The sequence below is a fragment of the Topomyia yanbarensis genome, chromosome 1, assembly GCF_030247195.1.
Source record: "Topomyia yanbarensis strain Yona2022 chromosome 1, ASM3024719v1, whole genome shotgun sequence".
In the NCBI taxonomy this organism is placed as follows: Eukaryota; Metazoa; Arthropoda; class Insecta; order Diptera; family Culicidae; genus Topomyia; species Topomyia yanbarensis.
In genome coordinates this window covers 60,222,910-60,241,073 of record NC_080670.1, presented here as the reverse complement: position 1 = coordinate 60,241,073, position 18,164 = coordinate 60,222,910, and the positions used below count along the sequence as shown (strand labels likewise).

Here is an 18,164-nt window from a genome sequence, read left to right as displayed (position 1 = left end):
TCAGCGTTTAATATGTCTTCGCGCAGCCAGGTTTCCGTAAGGACAATGACGTCGTAGTCACTAGAAGAGAGCGCTAGATGGAATTCTTGTGTTTTCGTTCTCATTCCTCGCACGTTCTGGTAGTAAACGGAAATAAACTGCTCGGAATGTGCGGTAACTTCGGGAAAAGGCAATACAGGATGTGAAACAGGCGATGTAACTAGTTGGGAGGAGGGCGAAGAGCAGTGGAAGTAGTCATTGTTGCTGAGTCGGGCGCATTCGGTTTCCAAAAAACCTTTCTGGAATCCGACTTCTCTTCAAACTCACGATAAGCAATGCCAACTGGCCATGTAGATGCCGTCATAGCCTTTTCTTTGAGATCCGTGGGCATGCCAACTTTGTAGGAGACAAAATTCAGCGTTCTAGGATCTCTGCCACGAGGGACCAACTTGACGACAGTGATGTTCGAATTTCCGAGTTTATCCGCAGCTAGCTTGGTGACGCTTTCATCAGGGACATCGGGCGAAATTCCTGACAGGTACAACCAAAACTTTTTATCTTCACGATTCACAGCGATAGATGGTGTCAATGAGTCGGCGGCATCAGTACCACGTAGCAGCTTAGAAGGATTGGAGCCTGTATCATCGTTGTCTCTCTTTCTTTTAGCAGAATTAAAGGAAAATTGTCGCGGTCCAGGAATAGGCGTTTTTGGTACAGCGTCTATCAACGTTTTGAAGTTGGTCCGAATTTCTACCTTTAATTCCTCCAGTATGTCGTTGCGAATGGAATTTTTAAGCTCCTCGATCACCATTTGGTTTGCGGACTCAACGGACACTAATGCATTACGAAAACGTGCTTTGTCCATGATATTTTTGCAGGTGTTACACATCCAAAATAAGTTAGACTTGTTAATAACAGCGGCAAATAATTCGTCGTTTAGTCCGCAGCATTTTGCGCAAAATGACGAAGAGCAAAAACCGCCACATTTTACAGCATTACGACCATCGGAAAATTTATCAGTACAACTCTCACAAAATCCAGGCATTTTACGATATGCGGTAGTGTAAGGGTTACTAGTTGAAATGCTCAGTAACAGATGGCGCCACTTACACTCTACAAGATGATGACAGGTATGTTTTTGGGTACGAAATTCACTTAGGTACAAGATCGAAGGAGCGCAAGAAAGTACTAACCAAAACAACTACGAAATTACTTCTCACCTTTCTCGTTCTGGCACCTGGAGTTCAGGAAGGCGGAGGACAACTGATGGATGTATATGTTCTTTCGGTTGGCAGAAATAAAACACAGCAGCGGCGATGATGTTTATTTCTGCTGGATGATGAATTAGCAAATTGATGGGCGGTATTTGGTCGTGTGTTATGTTGATAATTTGTTCAGATGGTGACACTTTTGTAAACTGCGAGTGGAAGTGATGGTGGTGGAGTGGCGAGATGGCGGAGTGGCGAGGTGACGGAGTGGCGAGGTGGCGGTGTAGCGGTGGTATGGCGGTTGTGGCAAATCAGCAAACTGCTTCAGCTTGTCCAGAATACCTTGATATTGCGGTCCTACCTTGCGTGTGAGCAAAACACCGTCATTCGGCAAGTGAACACGGAGGCTGGATATCAAGTTTGAACGGTTTTGCAGGATATCGAGGCAACAAATTACAATGATATAAACAAAAATTGAGGAGCGCGGAAAACAATCTAAACTTTCACAAACAGTGTTGGCAGATCAAACGCATACATACATACGCATACCGAAATAAGGTAAAGGATTTATGATGCATCCTTCACTCTCAGTTTGCTAACGCACCACCCCCTCCCCTTCGAAACCCATTCCCCCAGCATTTCAAAATATGATCACTTGAAAACAACGTTGAGCTCATACTGATTACGTAATTATAACTTTAATTTTTTGTTTAAGAATGAAATAAGAATGTAGTAGACACTTCCACAATTATATTGAACATGAACCAGCTAATGACTCATAGTTTGGATAAATAAGAAAGGCACAATCGCACGACTAGGTGGAATAAAACAGTTTATTTTTACAGATTGTGCCTATGGTTACGAATATGATCGGACCTACTACGATCGCACACCAATCACCGAGCATGACTGGATCTGTGACAAGGGCTTCCGAGAGACGAACATTTTTGTGTATAACCGCTTCGGTGAGCTGGTCGGGACGTTCATCTTTGGCCAACTCGGCGACACGTGAGTATTCTTAAAATCATGGATTTATGTACTTAGTTTGACACAGGATCAATGCGACTTTTTATTATGATTTGTAAATGATCGGTTTGTTGGTTTATTGCCGTTCAATCTTGGTTTCTCAAACCTAGTACCTATTGAAGAATAAATCGTACTCAAATTATGAGAAAGATCGAGTGCACGAGCACAATATTCAGTAATGCTTCAAGTACAGAAACCTATACACTGAATGATTTTTAATCTTTGTATAAATTCAAAACATAAATGATTCCTGATCTAAAACATAAAAAATACAGTACCAAAAAACATTCAAGAAGATTGGAAAATCATTTAACTAATCTCATTTCTCTGCATTACACAGTCTCGGGCGCAAACCGGTGTTCTACTTTAGCGTTCTTATCATCACCGCTGGTCGGTTAATCTCCATGTTCACTGCATCGATTTACATTGTGTTCTGTATGGCCGCCGTGCTGGGATCACTGACGGCTAACTCGATTTTCCAGGCACCTCTGATTATTGCCATGGAAATGTCCAAAAGGTAAGCGTCGCGTTGCGAAAATTTTGCAGAATTCATAACTGACCTGGTGATTGATGTACCACTCAATGCCATTTTAGTGAACGTCGCGGGTACATCTCTATGATGCAGTGCATCGGTTGGACGACGGGACTTTGCATACTACCGATGGTGTTCTGGGCGACACGTGACTGGTTCTGGGCCCTGATGATCACCACTCTTCCCATATTTCTGTTCATCTTCATTCCACAGTAAGTACATACGTGACTTTGGCAGGTGAGAAGAGTGTTTTGCCGCATAAGGCGCAGTATGAAGGTTTCGGCTGGTAAGAGTATGAATCGATCAGTTGCTTCGATTGTACTATTCAGCCCTTCGCTTACACATCCTTCGAACAATGAAAAACTGTTCGATTGCCAAACGATCGGAAACTGTAATTTATGCATATTAGTTTCAATTCCCGCGTTCCTGCCAACAGCAGGGGTGTAACAAAAATAGCAACACCCAATAAATAATCCCATTCATAACAGCATCCATTCATGGAGCAAAAAAAGAGGTGAAAACTGCACGTGCACATCGTTTCGCGGGATGTAGATTCCGTACTCGCCTCCGGGTCTCCGAGAGGAAGCGTGCAAACACAGATACACTGCACCCGCAATAACATGGTGGAAAGTAATTTTGCAGTTGCGCTTTTTTCACCTACATGCACGCAGCTTAGGTGGAAAACGGTACAATATGGAGCCCAACATTTGTGAACCGTTTTTCCCGGCCACAGAAGGATACCTCTATTCTCAATTCTTGTTTGTCCTGGTTCTATAACTTTTTTTTTCCTTTTTTTACCTATTTCCACGTTCAGATACTTGATTGAGTCCCCCCGATGGCTGGCAACCCGAGGCAAGTACGGTCGGTCAATGGGGGAACTGAGGAAGATTGCCACCGCCAACGGTATCCACCGGCTGTCGTTAGACGAGCACACGCTGGAAAAGCTGTTCTCCCATCGGAAAATCGAAACCGTCTACGGTATGGCGTCCCTGTTCAGCGGTTGGCGGATGGCGAAAAATACCATTCTCTGCGTCGTTTGCTGGTAAGTCCCAGACCTTCTTGGATATGAGCAAGAACAAGTTCAATTCAATCTAGTTGCATTTTTCGATCTATTATCTAATCCTGCGAATTCATTATGAACGAATGGGAATAATTGCATGGTTTTAGCTACGGCAGGCTGTTTGGAACTGAGGCTAGAGAAAAACGAAGAATGAAGCATGCAGCTATTTGTGTTCGAGTTTTAATGTTATCGCATCTATTGATTGTATTTTTTGTATATTTGTTTGTTTATTCATTTATTTATTTGATCTATTACCATCAGACCTGTTTTTGTCTCAACCGGTCAAACTGAAATTGAATGCTCAAACTGATGATCTTATTCTCAGATGATTGATTTTTGCTGATCAAAAAACATGTTTATTGTTTTTAATTGCTTCGGAATGGCAAGACTCATTTCACAGAAGATATTTTTCGTATAGGGCACCTTCTCTTATTTCGAAATGCTTTGATATCAATAACTGCTAAGTGGTGCGACTTTCGTCGACTTGAACAGATGGTAAATGTATGAAACCCTATTAACAACAGTAAATCAAAGCGAGAATGGCAGTAAATCCGAGCAGGTTAATCGCATTTCCTCTCTTGCTTGCTTCTCGAACGTAATGTCGCTGTTCGTTCTATTATAGATAAAGGTTTAAGAGCAAACCAAATACAGACATGACTTAGACCATAGTCTTATTACGCGCCACCCAGCAAATAATGGAAACCAATCAGAATGTCGCTAATAAAACTTTAACTTCTAGAATTACTATGATGATGGCCCCACCTCATTCCCACACAAAGGTGTTATCTCAACGATTTATCTAGAAGGCAAATTAATATAACTAAACGTTATTGGTCTGCAAGATATTTTGAAACAGATTCCTCTGCAGAGTTAACATATTTGTCATAAAAATTGTATAGTACCGAAAATACCGGTACTGGCTTTTGTTCAGTACCGGTATTACGGTACCAAAAATGGGTCGGTATTATCGGGATTTTCGGTACCGGTATCAACGGCATGGAACGTTTTGACGTACGGCGCGTGTAAACGGGCACAAGAGAAAAATTACTAAACTTATCCTGACGGAATGGTGACGTTCCGTTGACGTTGACGGAAGCTGATGGATCGTCTGAATCGTCCTTTACGCACACCAAGGCCGGCGGAAGCCCTGTTGCGAGTATAACAAATGTATCAGGAATCAGGAATCAGTAGCGTCTGGCTCAAATGGCACGTTCCCCATGTTGATCGGAGATTTGTGCCTTGCCAAGAATCGTCTTTTCATCATTTTCCTGATGGGAAGGATTGGGGAAGTGGTAAGGTAAGGGGTAAGGAAAACAACGACACAGAACAATTAAAACAGAGCATTCTACACCCCCGGAGTGATGCTGAACGATCTGCAGGTGCTACAACAGCAGGAATAAAACTTCCAACCCCCGGAGGGATTTAGAACCTCTGCTCAAACAGTGAGCGGATATATCAACACCCCCTAGGGGATATTGAGATAACAGAACGACAACACCCCCGAAGAGATATTGTCATTCAAATACGGCTAAAAAACTATAGCTCTTTACCACACTGGGTTAGGAACAAAAGCATATCCTTAAATTTCAGCTCTCTGTAGGTTCATCTATGTATGGAGAACCAAAAATCCGGATGCGCAATTGCATTAATACAGGGCAATTGCATATCAAATGATATGATGTTCCGTAATCGGATTCACAAAGATCACATGAATAATACTCAGCGCGCTGAATAGTAGCCATGTGATAATTGAGTTTGCAATGTCCAGTCAGTGCCCTGACCAGAATACTGCAGTTGTGCTTAGAAAAATGCAACAAATTTCTTGACATTTTCGGACTCACATCCGGCAGAAAAGCCTTTGTTTGAACGCAAGTTTGCAAGCTACGCCAATGGTTGGCATGTTCGAATGCAGCCCAAGAGCGAATCTTGTGCTTTATCCAACTTATTGACAGTGGTAGAACTGGTTCTGGACCAACGAAATCAGTCGCAGCGCCAGCTGTAGCCAATTCGTTCGCCCATTCATTTCCAGTAATACCGGAATGACCGGGTACCCATAGAAGGTAGATAGCATTTGAAATGCTAAGTTCTTCGATTTGAGTTCGACATGCGATTACTAATTTCGATCTCGAATCTGCCGTACTAAGTGCTTTCTGGGCAGCCTGACTGTCAGAGCAAAAATAGATTCTTTTACCGCAAATTTCCTGTTGAAGTGCGGATTGTACGCCACACAGAATCGCAAAGATTTCTGCTTGGAATACGGTACAGTATCTACCAAGCGAGTGAGATTGGTTTAATCTCATCTCATGACAATAGACACCAGCACCGGCTCGGCCCTCCAACAAAGAACCGTCCAAATAACAAACTACGTATTCTTCAAGTTGTCGCTCCATCCAGCCAGACAGCCATTCCTCACGAAGAGGAATTCTCACATTGAAAGTTTTAGAAGGAAAACTACATGTGAGTGTAAGGTCACTGGGAGCAAGTGTATATTCATCCCAAGTAACCATTTGGGGCCACAGTCTTGTGTGGCTAGTTACACGACTATTGGGTTACTGCTCCAGAGCCCAGTAACCTTAAGACGGTATGCACAAGAAAGTGCTTCTTGTTTCAGAAACACATGTAGTGGTTTTATGTTCAAGAGTGCCTCGAGAGCAGCAGTAGGTGTTGTCGAGAACGCACCAGTCATCGCCATCAAGACCATCCTCTGAAGATGGTTTAACTTTGATTGGATTGTCATGACTTCTCCCTTCTGCCACCAAACAAGGCACCCGTATGCCAGTATTGGTCTAACAATTGTTGTGTAGATCCACTGAATGTACTTGGGTTTGAGTCCCCAAGATTTGCCGAAAGCCCGTCTACATTGGCCAAAGGCCATGCAAGCTTTCTTGATCCTGAAATCGATGTGAGCTGTCCAATTAAGTTTTGAATCGAGAATTACCCCAACGTACTTAACTTGATCTTCGACAATAATTTCAGAGTCGAAAAAACTGCAATGGACGAGCTCCGGTTGTAATCCTTCGTTGCGTGAAAAGCACCATTGAGGTTTTATTTGGATTAACTGATAGTCCAACATGAAGACACCACCGCTCAACAACACATAAGGCTTGTTGCATCAAATCAAAAAGTGTGTTAATGCAAATACCGGTGATCATTATATGATAATCATCGGCGAAACCATACGTCGGAAACCCAAGCTCATTTAGTTTTCTCAACAAGCTATCGGCGACAAGGTTCCATAGAAGTGGTGACAGCACACCACCTTGAGGACATCCGCAGGCACTCAGTTTCCTCAAGGTGGTGTGCTACTTGCCTTAACGATGAGCACAGATGTCGGTTGCTAGGTATTGCGTGTATCCAGTTCGTGATATATGAAGGTACTCCATGATCTCGTGCTGCTTCCAAAATGGATTCAAAAGACACGTTGTCAAAAGCACCTTCAATATCGAGAAAAACTCCTAAACTTGATTGCTTTTGTGAAAAAGCTTTTTCAATGTTGTAGACAACATTGTGTAACAGGGTGGTAGTAGACTTCCCCCGCTGATATGCATGTTGCATTGCATGCAGCGGGTGCTCGCCCAAGCTACCATCCCGAATGTAGTGGTCGATTAAACTTTTCACTGATTTGAGAAGGAAGGAGGTCAGACTGATCGGTCTAAAGCTCTTTGCCTCCTCATAAGTGACGCGGCCACCTTTGGGAATGAATTTGACAGTTATTTCCCGCCACGCTAATGGAATGTATCATGTTGCAAGACTGCAAGTAAGAACCTTTTTCAAAATATGCTTGAAGTGTTCATATCCTTTTTGTAGTAGAACTGGAATAATTCCGTCCTTTCCCGGAGACTTATATGGAGCAAAACTTTCAATCGCCCATTTGATCGATTCGGTTGTCACAATTCTACGAGCAAATGCCCAAGAATCAGAACTGCCTGAAAAGAACTCAGAGGCAGTCGTCAGTGATGGCTCCGTACAACCTGGAAAGTGTGTGTCAAAAAGACAGTTGAGTACTACATCTTCGTCAGACGAGTATTTACCATTAGCAGTTCTAATGGAACTGACATGAAAGTCTTTCGATTTCGAAAGTAACTTATTTAATCTACTAGTCTCGTTGAGACTTGAGACATTTGTGCAGAGGCTTTTCCAACCACTTCGCTCAGAGGATCGAAGGGCATTTCTGTATGCTTTGAGAGCCAACTTAAATGCCTCCGACCCGTCCCTGCGTCTGCAATTCCAAGCTCTCCTACATAACTTTTTGAGTCGAACAAGTTCGGTATTCCACCAAGGTGTTCTAGAAGCACGCATAACTCGAAGCGGACAAGCCTCTTGGTATGCTGCTACTATGAGTGAGCTTGTTTTATCCACGACCTCATCCAAATCACTTGGAGATTTAATCGTCGGAAGATACCCATGAAACCTAGTCGCCAAGCCCTCTTCGTAGAGGTCCCAGTTCGTAGATTTGGGATTACGATAGGTGACGATATCTAGCGAAACGTTTAAATGATCAAAGTCGATGTACTTATGATCAGATAACGACGGTTCGAGCTCGTTTGGTACGAGCCAGTTTGTCAACTCATGCGTAATACTGTCAGAGCAGAGAGTTACATCTAACACCTCTTCTCTGCCAGCTCGTGCAAAAGTTGGGCGGTTCCCTGCATTAAGAATGTGCAGATTTGTACTACTTAAGTATTCCATCAATTCGGTGCCTCTCAAATTGATATCAGAGCTGCCCCAAATTATGTGGTGGGAATTTGCATCACTGCCGATTATGAGAGGAAACCCATTTCTGCCACAGTATGATACAACCCTTTTGAAATCATCAGAAGGTGATGGTTCATTATGCGGCAAATATGCAGAACAATAGACGTATTTCTTGTTTATGTTGTCAACAGTCATATTTACCATGACAGTACAAATATCACGAGTTGTGAGGTCCGATATAAGACAAGCGTCAATTGCACTATTCGCAAGTATACATGCACGAGGCATTTCACGTGGATTTGTCATGCCATTTTTGTTGAAAGCTACGAAGACGGGGTTAAGTAGCTTTCCAACATAGAATTTTCCTTTATGGAAATACGGTTCTTGAGCCAAAGCTATGGAAGCTTTCCCTTCCTGTACAAGGCGAGATAGATGCATAGTTGCTGTACGTTTATGCTGAAGATTAATTTGTGCTACTCTAACCATATTCGATTACAGCACTACACATTTTATCATTAGCACTTGTTGTACAGCAACTACCGGTATCAACGGCATGGAACGTTTTGACGTACGGCGCGTGTAAACGGGCACAAGAGAAAAAGTATTAAACTTATTCTGACGGAATGGTGACGTTCCGTTGACGTTGACGGAAGCTGATGTATCGTCTGAATCGTCCTTTACGCACACCATGGCCGGCGGAAGCCCTGTTGCGAGTATAACAAATGTAACACCTAAATAATTTTCTTGAGTGAAATTCTTGACAAGTATATGATTACGGCGTAAAAGCCAACTGTCAAAACCATCTTTGAAGGGAAATTCTAGACAAACTGTTACTAGTCGTTAGCATTTCACAGCAGATAATGAAAGAGAAAATTTCGCTCATTTGTTTACTACTAACATCTGTCATTGGCGGCCCCATAGAAAATCCTCCCGATTTTCTCACCGATTAAACGCAAACGGCCGACTATGCAACCAAATAATCGGTCCAATGTTGCACCAACCAACAACTCAGGGAATAGGTTTGGGCAGCTACCCGAACCGTTAAAACAACTACTCTTGCACGGAACCTGATTCCTCTTCGGAACTACCCTAGGGCATTACTTCCGGGAGAAAATTTTCAATGTGCACAGCACACACACTACTGTCAGTTTTCGACCATCCACACAACGTGGCAATTTCTGTATGGAAGTAGTAAAGTTAGCTGTAGGTCGAGAATTAGTGCTCTTCCCCCACGTGCGTAATCCGAGGCGGCAAACTTCAGATTGTCTATTTTACTTTTAGTACTTTCCTTGTTCCATTAAGTACGTCGTCGAGCTCCAGCCTTTTTCGCGAACTACTCGACGATATGCCTAACCTACTCCGGTTGAGAATTTCCCCATGGGAGAAGCTTTCACGAAATAGAGCCAAACAGTCAGGTGCCTAAGTCGGTTCTGAGATTCCAGTGGAGCAGGGCGTCCGGTTCGCTGGTGCCCCGACGACGACCCACGACTGGTGGTTTCTCGTCGCGGTCTACTCAGTCTAAGTCCTGGCGGTGACTTTAGTTTACGTCAATTGAGTGTTCTGCGGCAAAAACAGTTCTCTCGATAGCAATTCTTCTTTGGTTTTCGCTATATTAATCTCGGGTCAACCGGTAGAGTGCCGTGGTCGGTTCGACGATTCCGGGTGGAGCGTGGCGTCCGATTCACTGGCGTTATGACTACTCAAACCCAGCGTTCTTTCGCTGTCTACTCGACTAGTCTCCGGCGGCGGATCTAGCCTACTCCGGCGAAGAGTTTCCCAATGATGCTTGCTCTTCTGAAACTGTTGCTCGTATTCATTACGCCATTTCCACTGTGAGGCGGTCATGATCTGCGTCATCACTCTGTTGACTGCGTTCCACTTGTTTACGTCGCTCGTCATTCTGCAGACGACATTATCCGTGTTTATATCCGGTCCTCCCTCATGCATCTCCCTGCGCGTCGTTTCGAACATCGGACATTCAAAGACCACATGTTCCGGGGTTTTCTCGACAATCTCAGACTCCGTTGCGTGCCCAAACCGCTGCAGATACCTCCGTAAGCAGCCGGAAACGACAGGAGCTGTGTCTGGTGGAAATTCACCTGTCGTTGCTTTCTATTGACCCATGTTGACAGATTTGGGATTTCATTCCCAGGTGCTTCGATGGGATGGATTGTCCCTCGACCCTGATCTCGACATGTTTTATGCGGTTGCTGACCTGCACTACCTCGGTCTTGTGGTGAGCCAGCAGCAACTTGACGTTAGCCATCCAGGTTTCCACGATGCCTGTTGTCTCTGCCGTCGACATCTCCACCTTCTCAAGGGTCTCGCCGGTTATCGTCAGGCGAACATCATCTGCTATACCGACGATCTCCACTCCCCTGGGCGGTTTCAGTTGTAACACTGAATTGTACATTATATTCCAGAGCGCTGGGATGAGTATGGAGCCCTGAGGTTCTCCCGCTGTGACCCTAATCGACATCTGCCCCATGTTCGTTTCGGCAGACCAGTACTCGGTTCTGGAAGTAACTTTTCAGAACCTTGCACAGATAGTCCGGAACCCGGATTCTGTGCAGTGCTACGGCGATCGCCATTCTGCTAGCACTATTAAACGCGTTCTTCACGTCGATCTTTGCCACGGCGCAGTAGCGATTGCCCCTTCTCTTTTGCTTCAATGCTTTCTCCGCGCTCGCGGTGACTGTGCGGCTGGCGTCCCCCATCGATATCCCTTTCCGGAACCCGAACTGCCTCTGCAATAGTCGGTTCTCACTTTCTGCGTAGGTCGTCAGCCTGTTGAGGATGAACCTTTCCAGGAGCTTACCGAGAGTATCTAGCAGGCATATAGACCGATACGATGCTGGATCTCTTGATGATTTCCCTGGTTTTGGCAGCAACACCAGCTTCTAGAAGGAAGAAGCCTTCGTCCAGGAATTTCTGTAGAACTATACTGAACATGTCCGGAAACGCGGTCTTTAGTGCCACGTTGATGATAACGTCCGGACCGGAAGTTTTCTTTGCTTTCAACCCTTTAATCACTATAATGAACTCGTCATTGGAGACTCGTCTTCTGGTTTTTAGGCAGGCATCACGGAGGATGCTGAGCCTTTCGTTCCACCAATACGCCGGCAGTTCCTCGGCTCTATTTTCCTCGGAATTGTTCCGTCACACGTCCTCGCTAATGTTTCTTACAGCTCATCAACATTTGAAATCGGAGCGAGGCTGTCAGAGTGAAATGCTTCCATAAAAAGTTTCTTATCGAACTTTCCACTTGCGCTCGCCAGTCCCAACTCTCCGCGTTACAATGCAATTCCGATGACCAATGGTGTAGTGCATAGCCTGGTAGTCACTATGTATGTACTACTCACTAACTCTCCAAATCATGTTATCCATGAGCTATGCACTGCATAATATTACGTCGATGATGGTTTCCCCACTGCTTTACGGAATGTGCTAGTGGAACCTTCGTTGCACAGTTTTACATATAGCTTCGCCTTTTTGTCTTCTGGGCATAAGAAGCCTCCTGTCATGTGGTCCTTTCCGCCCTCCTTTGTGCAGAACAAGTACTTCATTTGCTTTATACAGTCTTTAGCAATGTGTTCCTTCTGCCCACATGCATTGTCTGATAACCGAGACCCATGCACTTGAAATACCTCTCCGTTTGTCTAGTGGCTCTAGGGATCAATCGTAAGGAGCATACCGACCATACGAGTTTGATCTTACCGTTCGATATAAGCTGGTTGGCTGCGGTTGGCGATAAGCATACCACTGCTGTCCGTGTGCTACTATACGCCTTCCTAAACGTGATTGACATCTGGTCTTTCTCCAGATTACAGATCACTTCGTTTACCGTTGTGATCTCATCCAGATTCCTGCACTCGACCACTGCTTCTTGAACTAAAGCTCTTACGTTCGCTTTCCGCCCACAGCTTCCGCCACGAGTTCCCGATAAGTCAAAATCGTGATCAATGAATCTTTCTTCAACTCGAACAGCATATAGCGGTTCTGATGCCTGGTTCTTACTACATTCTTCCAGTCGTCCAGTCGTTTACTTCGACGACTAAAGCGTTTCTTCTATACCTTCCTGGCGCGGCCAAAGGCTTCTTCCTTCTTTTCCTCGTTTTCTTTCTGTTTTTTTCCTTCTCTTTTCTACGGTTTCATTCTCCATGTGTCGGCTGTCTCGCTGCCTTTCATCGGCCTTCTTGGGCTTAATCGGTTCCTCTTCCTCTCTTGATGTTTCCCTTACTATTTTCTCTGATCGAGAATACTGGTCACTTTTCGGTGTCTCATAGGCTTCAGCTTTCGCTATCTCTGTGGTCTTCAGCGTCTTTTCGGCGTCTTCAGCTCATTCTAGTAACGCCATCTGTTCGCATGCGGCTGCTGTTACGACGGATTTGATGCTTATCACTAGATTCTTGATCTGTCCGTGCACATTGCCTTTGCTTTTCACGAATTCGTAGAGTTCTTGGTTTTTTTCCTTACTACCCACTCGAAAATAGATGAGTGGGTAATTACCCACTAGAAACTTTAGACTAATTAATTTGAAATCTGCCACGAATGTGTCTCGGGCACTCAATACGCGCGTTTGAAATCCGCAATATACCACGATCTCATTTGCACAAACACATCACAAGTGATTTATGTGAATGTAATGCAATCGTGTGCTTTGCGCATATTCGACAAATTCCCAGTAAGAAATCACTCACTTCATGCTTGTCTTACTACCTACTCGGGCTAAAAGTGTAACGCCGGCCCTGACTTCTTCACTTTGAGTAACCCAGACTGCTGGTCTTCTTGGGTAATGCTTGGTTTCGGCATGCGCACCTGAAACCCTAGCTTTCCTTGGCGTCCAGTTGGTTTATCGCCGCTTGTGCTCGGTATGTCCTCCCTGGACTGCTCGCGCTGCTGCTGTTTCAGTTGTACTTGTTCTTTGTGGTGGCTCGGTGACCTCGCTAGCCCACATTTGGCAAACGAGCTCACCACACTTGCTTCGTTAGTTTTTATTTTTATTTTTGTTGTTTGAATCTTCTTCCATACTTTTTGGGTCCCAACCCCAAGCCGCTAGCTACACTCGTAGTAAGTATTCGCCTCTATATGATCCCATAGTTACATTTGTAAGCAGTGAGGCTGCATGCGGTCTTTCTTGGAGTACCGCGTTCAGAACCGGATCGGCGCTAATCAGGAACTGCGCATACTTCCACCGGCTAAGATGCCGGGTTTCGAATGTACTTGGGGACCTACCAAAGTTTTAACGGGACAAGGGGCAGCCAGTACCATTGGCCCACTCGCCGTTTCGGGGAAGTGTCACCCATCCTTACTAGGGTAGTGGAATGGCGTGGCTGTCGGTTGTCGGTCCGTGGTTCAATTTCGATGAAATCCTTATTCGCATCCGTGTTCGGCCCCCAGTATGACATAATTAGGATCTTTCTGGGATAGATCCTACTGTACCGGTTGACACTCCAGATGGGTTGGGGTGCTTTATACTAAAATCTTGGATAAAATCTTAGCGGAAGTGGCACCGACTCGCATCGACGGAGCTGCTTTCCGATTTATATGGCTTTTTATAGAGGTTTAGCAGAGCCCAACATTGCTTTAGCTCACCATATTCTAACAAAACTCCCCAACTCCCAGTAGGTCCGGAAGGGTCGTTAATGCATGAATGAAAAAAATGGCTGTAACCTGCAATAGGAATTTGGTATGGCTTCTTAGCTTTCGAACCAAGCACGGCAACATACGACAAGGTCTTGTTGATTCTCGAGTATTTAGAGCATTGAAAACCTTCGAAACGCCGCGTGTTTGCATGGCAAATATTTTATTTTCCTATAACAAATCTACCCGAGCAATGATTCAAAATTTTTCAAACGGAACTAATACTTCCTATTCGATAAATAGTGGGCTTTAGCAATTCAATACATTGCCTTTAACAATCACAACCATAAGAGAACCAATTAAATTTAGTTCAAACGTTTCCGACATTTTTATTGCATGTAACCCGGAGGTCATTTCAATAATCCATTTTCCTAGCATGTACCCGTTTTCTAACATTGCCTGCTGTAAATTTCTGATAGAATATGCATTGCATCTTGCTGAGGAGAATGAGCTCAATCTATTGGCATACTGGATTCGGATTCGTAACAATTTAAAGTTTGCATGAAACATAATTTCCTTCGAAAACGTACTGTATGGAAGCATTTCCCCTTTCCAGGATCGTCGCTAGCATCACCTATTTCACGCTGGTGCTGCTCAGTTCCCGAATGGATGGCAACCCGTTCGTGAACTTCCTTTGGCAGAGCGCAGTCGAGCTGCCAGCCTACAAAATCGGACAGATTCTTTCCGATAGTTTGGGAAGACGCGCCTCCAACTCGGCAGCCTTCTCGATCGCGGCACTCATTTGCATACCGATTCTGTTGATCATTCGAAGCTCGGTGAACGAAGTGGCCGTCATCACTCTTACGATAGTCATTAAGTTATGCGTCAGTATTAATTTCTTCGCCGTGAATTTACAATCCATCGAGATCTATCCTACCTGCCTGCGGCAGACCGGGTTGGCATTCGCAGCCATCATGGCCAATTTATTTGGTATTTTAGGGCCGTATGTCGTCTATCTGGGTACGGAGTATGACGTACGGTATCCGTTCCTGGTGATCGGATTGCTATCGGCTCTAGGATCCGTATGTGCTGCGTGGTTGCCGGAAACCCTTCATCAATCCCTTCCAGAATCGATCGAGCAGGCTCAAAAGTTCGGGAAGAATCAGGGATTCTGGACATTGCCGAAGAAACCTAAGCCACAGAAGCAGCTTGAATTTGGTAGTGAATTGAGCGAGGCCAGTAGGCTCAAGGAAGCGGAGGTTGCGGCTGCTAATGAAGCGGCCAGAGCAGGGTCGTAGCGTAAAATTAATAAATTATCGGTTTTGTTAATGTTTGAATGAGTAAATTAGTGATGACAATTTCCAATATTATTAAAAACAATCAAAATACTTTTTTTTCTTTTTCAGAATAACATTGTTGATTGCGATGCATTGTAATACAGTAGAATTTGATCAAACTTTAACATTTTCTCAGGATGTTCACCTACGTAACCTACTTCACACTGGTTCTGCTGAGTTCCCGATTGGATGGTAATCCGTTCCTCAACTTTCTGTGGCAGAGTGCAATCGAACTGCCAGCGTACAAAATCGCCCAGCTTATGTCGGACAGTTTAGGGCGTCGGCTGACAAATTCCCTGGCCTACGTCTGCGCTACCGCCCTGTGCATTCCGATCCTGCTAATCATCCGAAATTCGGAATATGCAGCCGTCAGTACTGTCCTTACGATTGCGGTGAAATTCTGCAGCAGCATTAACTTCTTTGCCGTGAACCTTCAGTCCATCGAGATCTATCCAACGTGCCTGCGTCAATCGGGCCTAGCCTTCGCCGTAATCATGTCCAACCTGTTTGGCATCTTAGGCCCGTACGTAGTTCATCTGGGCATGGAGTACGACGTCCGGTGGCCATTCATACTTATTGGACTAATGGCAATTGGGGGAGCCATTTGTTCTTCGTTCTTGCCAGAGACGCTGCATCAAACACTGCCGGAGTCGATCGAACAGGCTCAGAAGTTTGGCCAGCATCAATCCTATTGGTCACTGCCTAAAAAACCGAAACCGTATCACGCTGAAGTACTTAAGCTGGAGTTAGAAGAGAGTAGGAAGCTTAACGCATCCGTGAACAGGGACAGTTGTGATTAAGACTGGTTGATTATCTCATTGCTTGGTGGAACGTTTACTTAATTGTATCTTTGTATAAATATACATACATTTTTTTTCTAATTAGTGCTTAGTATTTTCACTTGTTTATAGTGGATATTGATGACCTTCTTATATATAGTGTAACAGTTTGAATCACTTAATGAACGAAATCGGTAAATAAATGCGACAAGTGGAGCTCACTTCCATAAATTGTTGTAATTGAATTCGAGTCAAACATCTATTCACCGATTGCAACATCACCCAGGCCCATTATTTGTAAAGTGTCATCCGGAAAGCCGGAAGGCCAGTCATCTTTGCGTTTGGCTCCCAAATAAGGTGAAACACAATGTCTGCCATCAGCACGGTGCCAGTGGCCATCAGGTGAGCTGAAACTGTGCGTACGCCAACAATCATTCCGGTAAACATGCCAACACAATTGATGGTCTTTCCTGCCGACAGACGCCGTTGTTCTCGACCGGAAGTATAGCCATGAGCAAAGAGGATGCACTTTATCTCGTTATCAGAGTGACAGTTGTTGGTTGTACATCGTCACCACTGAACTGGATCGAAACGATAGCGCAACCCGTTTGAGAAGGCGGGGAACACTTTTGATCCAACTCATAGCCTATGCTACTATGCAGCTGTGTGGTTTCGTAAAGTGAACAACAAAACGGATACAGGTTGCGGTGAATTTTTAATGTTGATGGGTAGGTAAAGCTTCTCGTTTACCGGAAAGGAGTCCATCATGGCATACAACACTGCGAAATTTGATGTCGTGATGGATAACTGTTTATCCTGAATGAGAAACTAATCAAATGACTATTTTGATAGTGTGATGTCGATTTTACTTGAGAAATGTGTAAAATAGCATAGGTTGATTGCATCAAATATAGCGTCAGCCTCAAGAAAAAAAACAACATTAACCCTAGAACGTTTGAGCGAATCCTATCCAGCTTTTTAGTGTCATAATGGCGGTCTAAATTGTTCAGGTCATAATACGTTTCATTGCCCTTTTTGACAATAATCGTTTACGCCAGCTTGACAGCAACGCCCAGTTGAAGATGTCGGGGGTTCATTGAATAAACATCCAACGCATTGGACTAACGTAGGATGACTTAATCTCGCTGGGCGGTTGGCGTAAACGATTATTGTCAAAAAAGGGCCATTAAACGTATTACGAACTGAACAATTTAGACCGCCATTATGGCACATAAAAAGCTGGATATATTTTTTTGCGAGAAACATAAAACGGCGTGGTTCTGCCATAAAATTTTAATCATCAATGTTTGACTAACTATAACGACAACAACCGGTGTGAAAACAGATTGCTATTCTGGCAACGTTTTTACCAACGATCGGTGCGAAACTGGGTGTCTAACTATTGCTTGTGGCACTAAAAACTGGATTCTAACCGCACTGCGCACTTACCATTGTTCCATTAAATTCTTCTCATAGACCGGTTAGTTCGACTGGTCTGTCTATAAAAGTACCATCTCTATCACTTGAAATACATGTGTTTTGACAGCTCGCAGTTTTGAGATCACTCGCATGGATGGACACGCATTTACTTGTGCACCGGTGCGGATAGTCTTACCACTCCAACACAAAATAAATTAAGGTTTCTGACAGCTCGTTAGCAACCACAGATACAAAATCAATCCAAAGGAAATTGGTTTCGTTTCATCACGAAATACCTAACCTCAACCGATTTTTGTAGTGCAAAATATCCATCACGAAATAATTCAGCACCTTTTTGTTTTTAACGGGAATAGAAACGTCAATGGTACTTAATCTATCTGTCATTTCAATGCGCTCTCTCTATCTCTCTCTCTCTCTCTCTCTCTCTCTCTCTCTCTCTCTCTCTCTCTCTCTCACACACACACACACACACACACACGCGCGCGCGCGTGCGCAGGGTGGCCAGACCTACCGATTTATCGGTAG

The 18,164-nt window shown here is 44.3% G+C and overlaps 2 protein-coding genes across 4 annotated transcripts in view; one reads left to right on the top strand and one right to left on the bottom strand.

Annotated features, from left to right (window-relative positions):
* Positions 1-16,301, top strand: part of LOC131677731 (carcinine transporter-like) — a 60,051-nt gene extending 43,750 nt beyond the window's left edge. For 2 of the 3 annotated variants that reach the window (XM_058957741.1, XM_058957740.1), the window contains exons 4-8: positions 2,033-2,195; positions 2,554-2,730; positions 2,808-2,957; positions 3,560-3,787; positions 14,700-15,413. In XM_058957741.1, the coding sequence (XP_058813724.1) occupies positions 2,033-2,195; positions 2,554-2,730; positions 2,808-2,957; positions 3,560-3,787; positions 14,700-15,381 (1,400 nt within the window). In that variant the 3' untranslated portion in view covers positions 15,382-15,413. Of the gene's footprint in view, positions 1-2,032; positions 2,196-2,553; positions 2,731-2,807; positions 2,958-3,559; positions 3,788-14,699; positions 15,414-15,556 lie in introns of those variants that run through there. The other variant, XM_058957742.1, reaches the window with a different exon arrangement.
* Positions 111-1,701, bottom strand: LOC131677732 (uncharacterized). The gene is made up of 2 exons (XM_058957744.1): positions 1,173-1,701; positions 111-1,092 (listed from the first exon to the last, which is right to left on the bottom strand). The coding sequence occupies exon 2, from the start codon at positions 1,022-1,024 to the stop codon at positions 200-202; it is 825 nt and encodes a 274-aa protein (XP_058813727.1). The 5' UTR covers positions 1,025-1,092; positions 1,173-1,701; the 3' UTR covers positions 111-199.
* Positions 16,302-18,164: the final 1,863 nt, after the last annotated feature.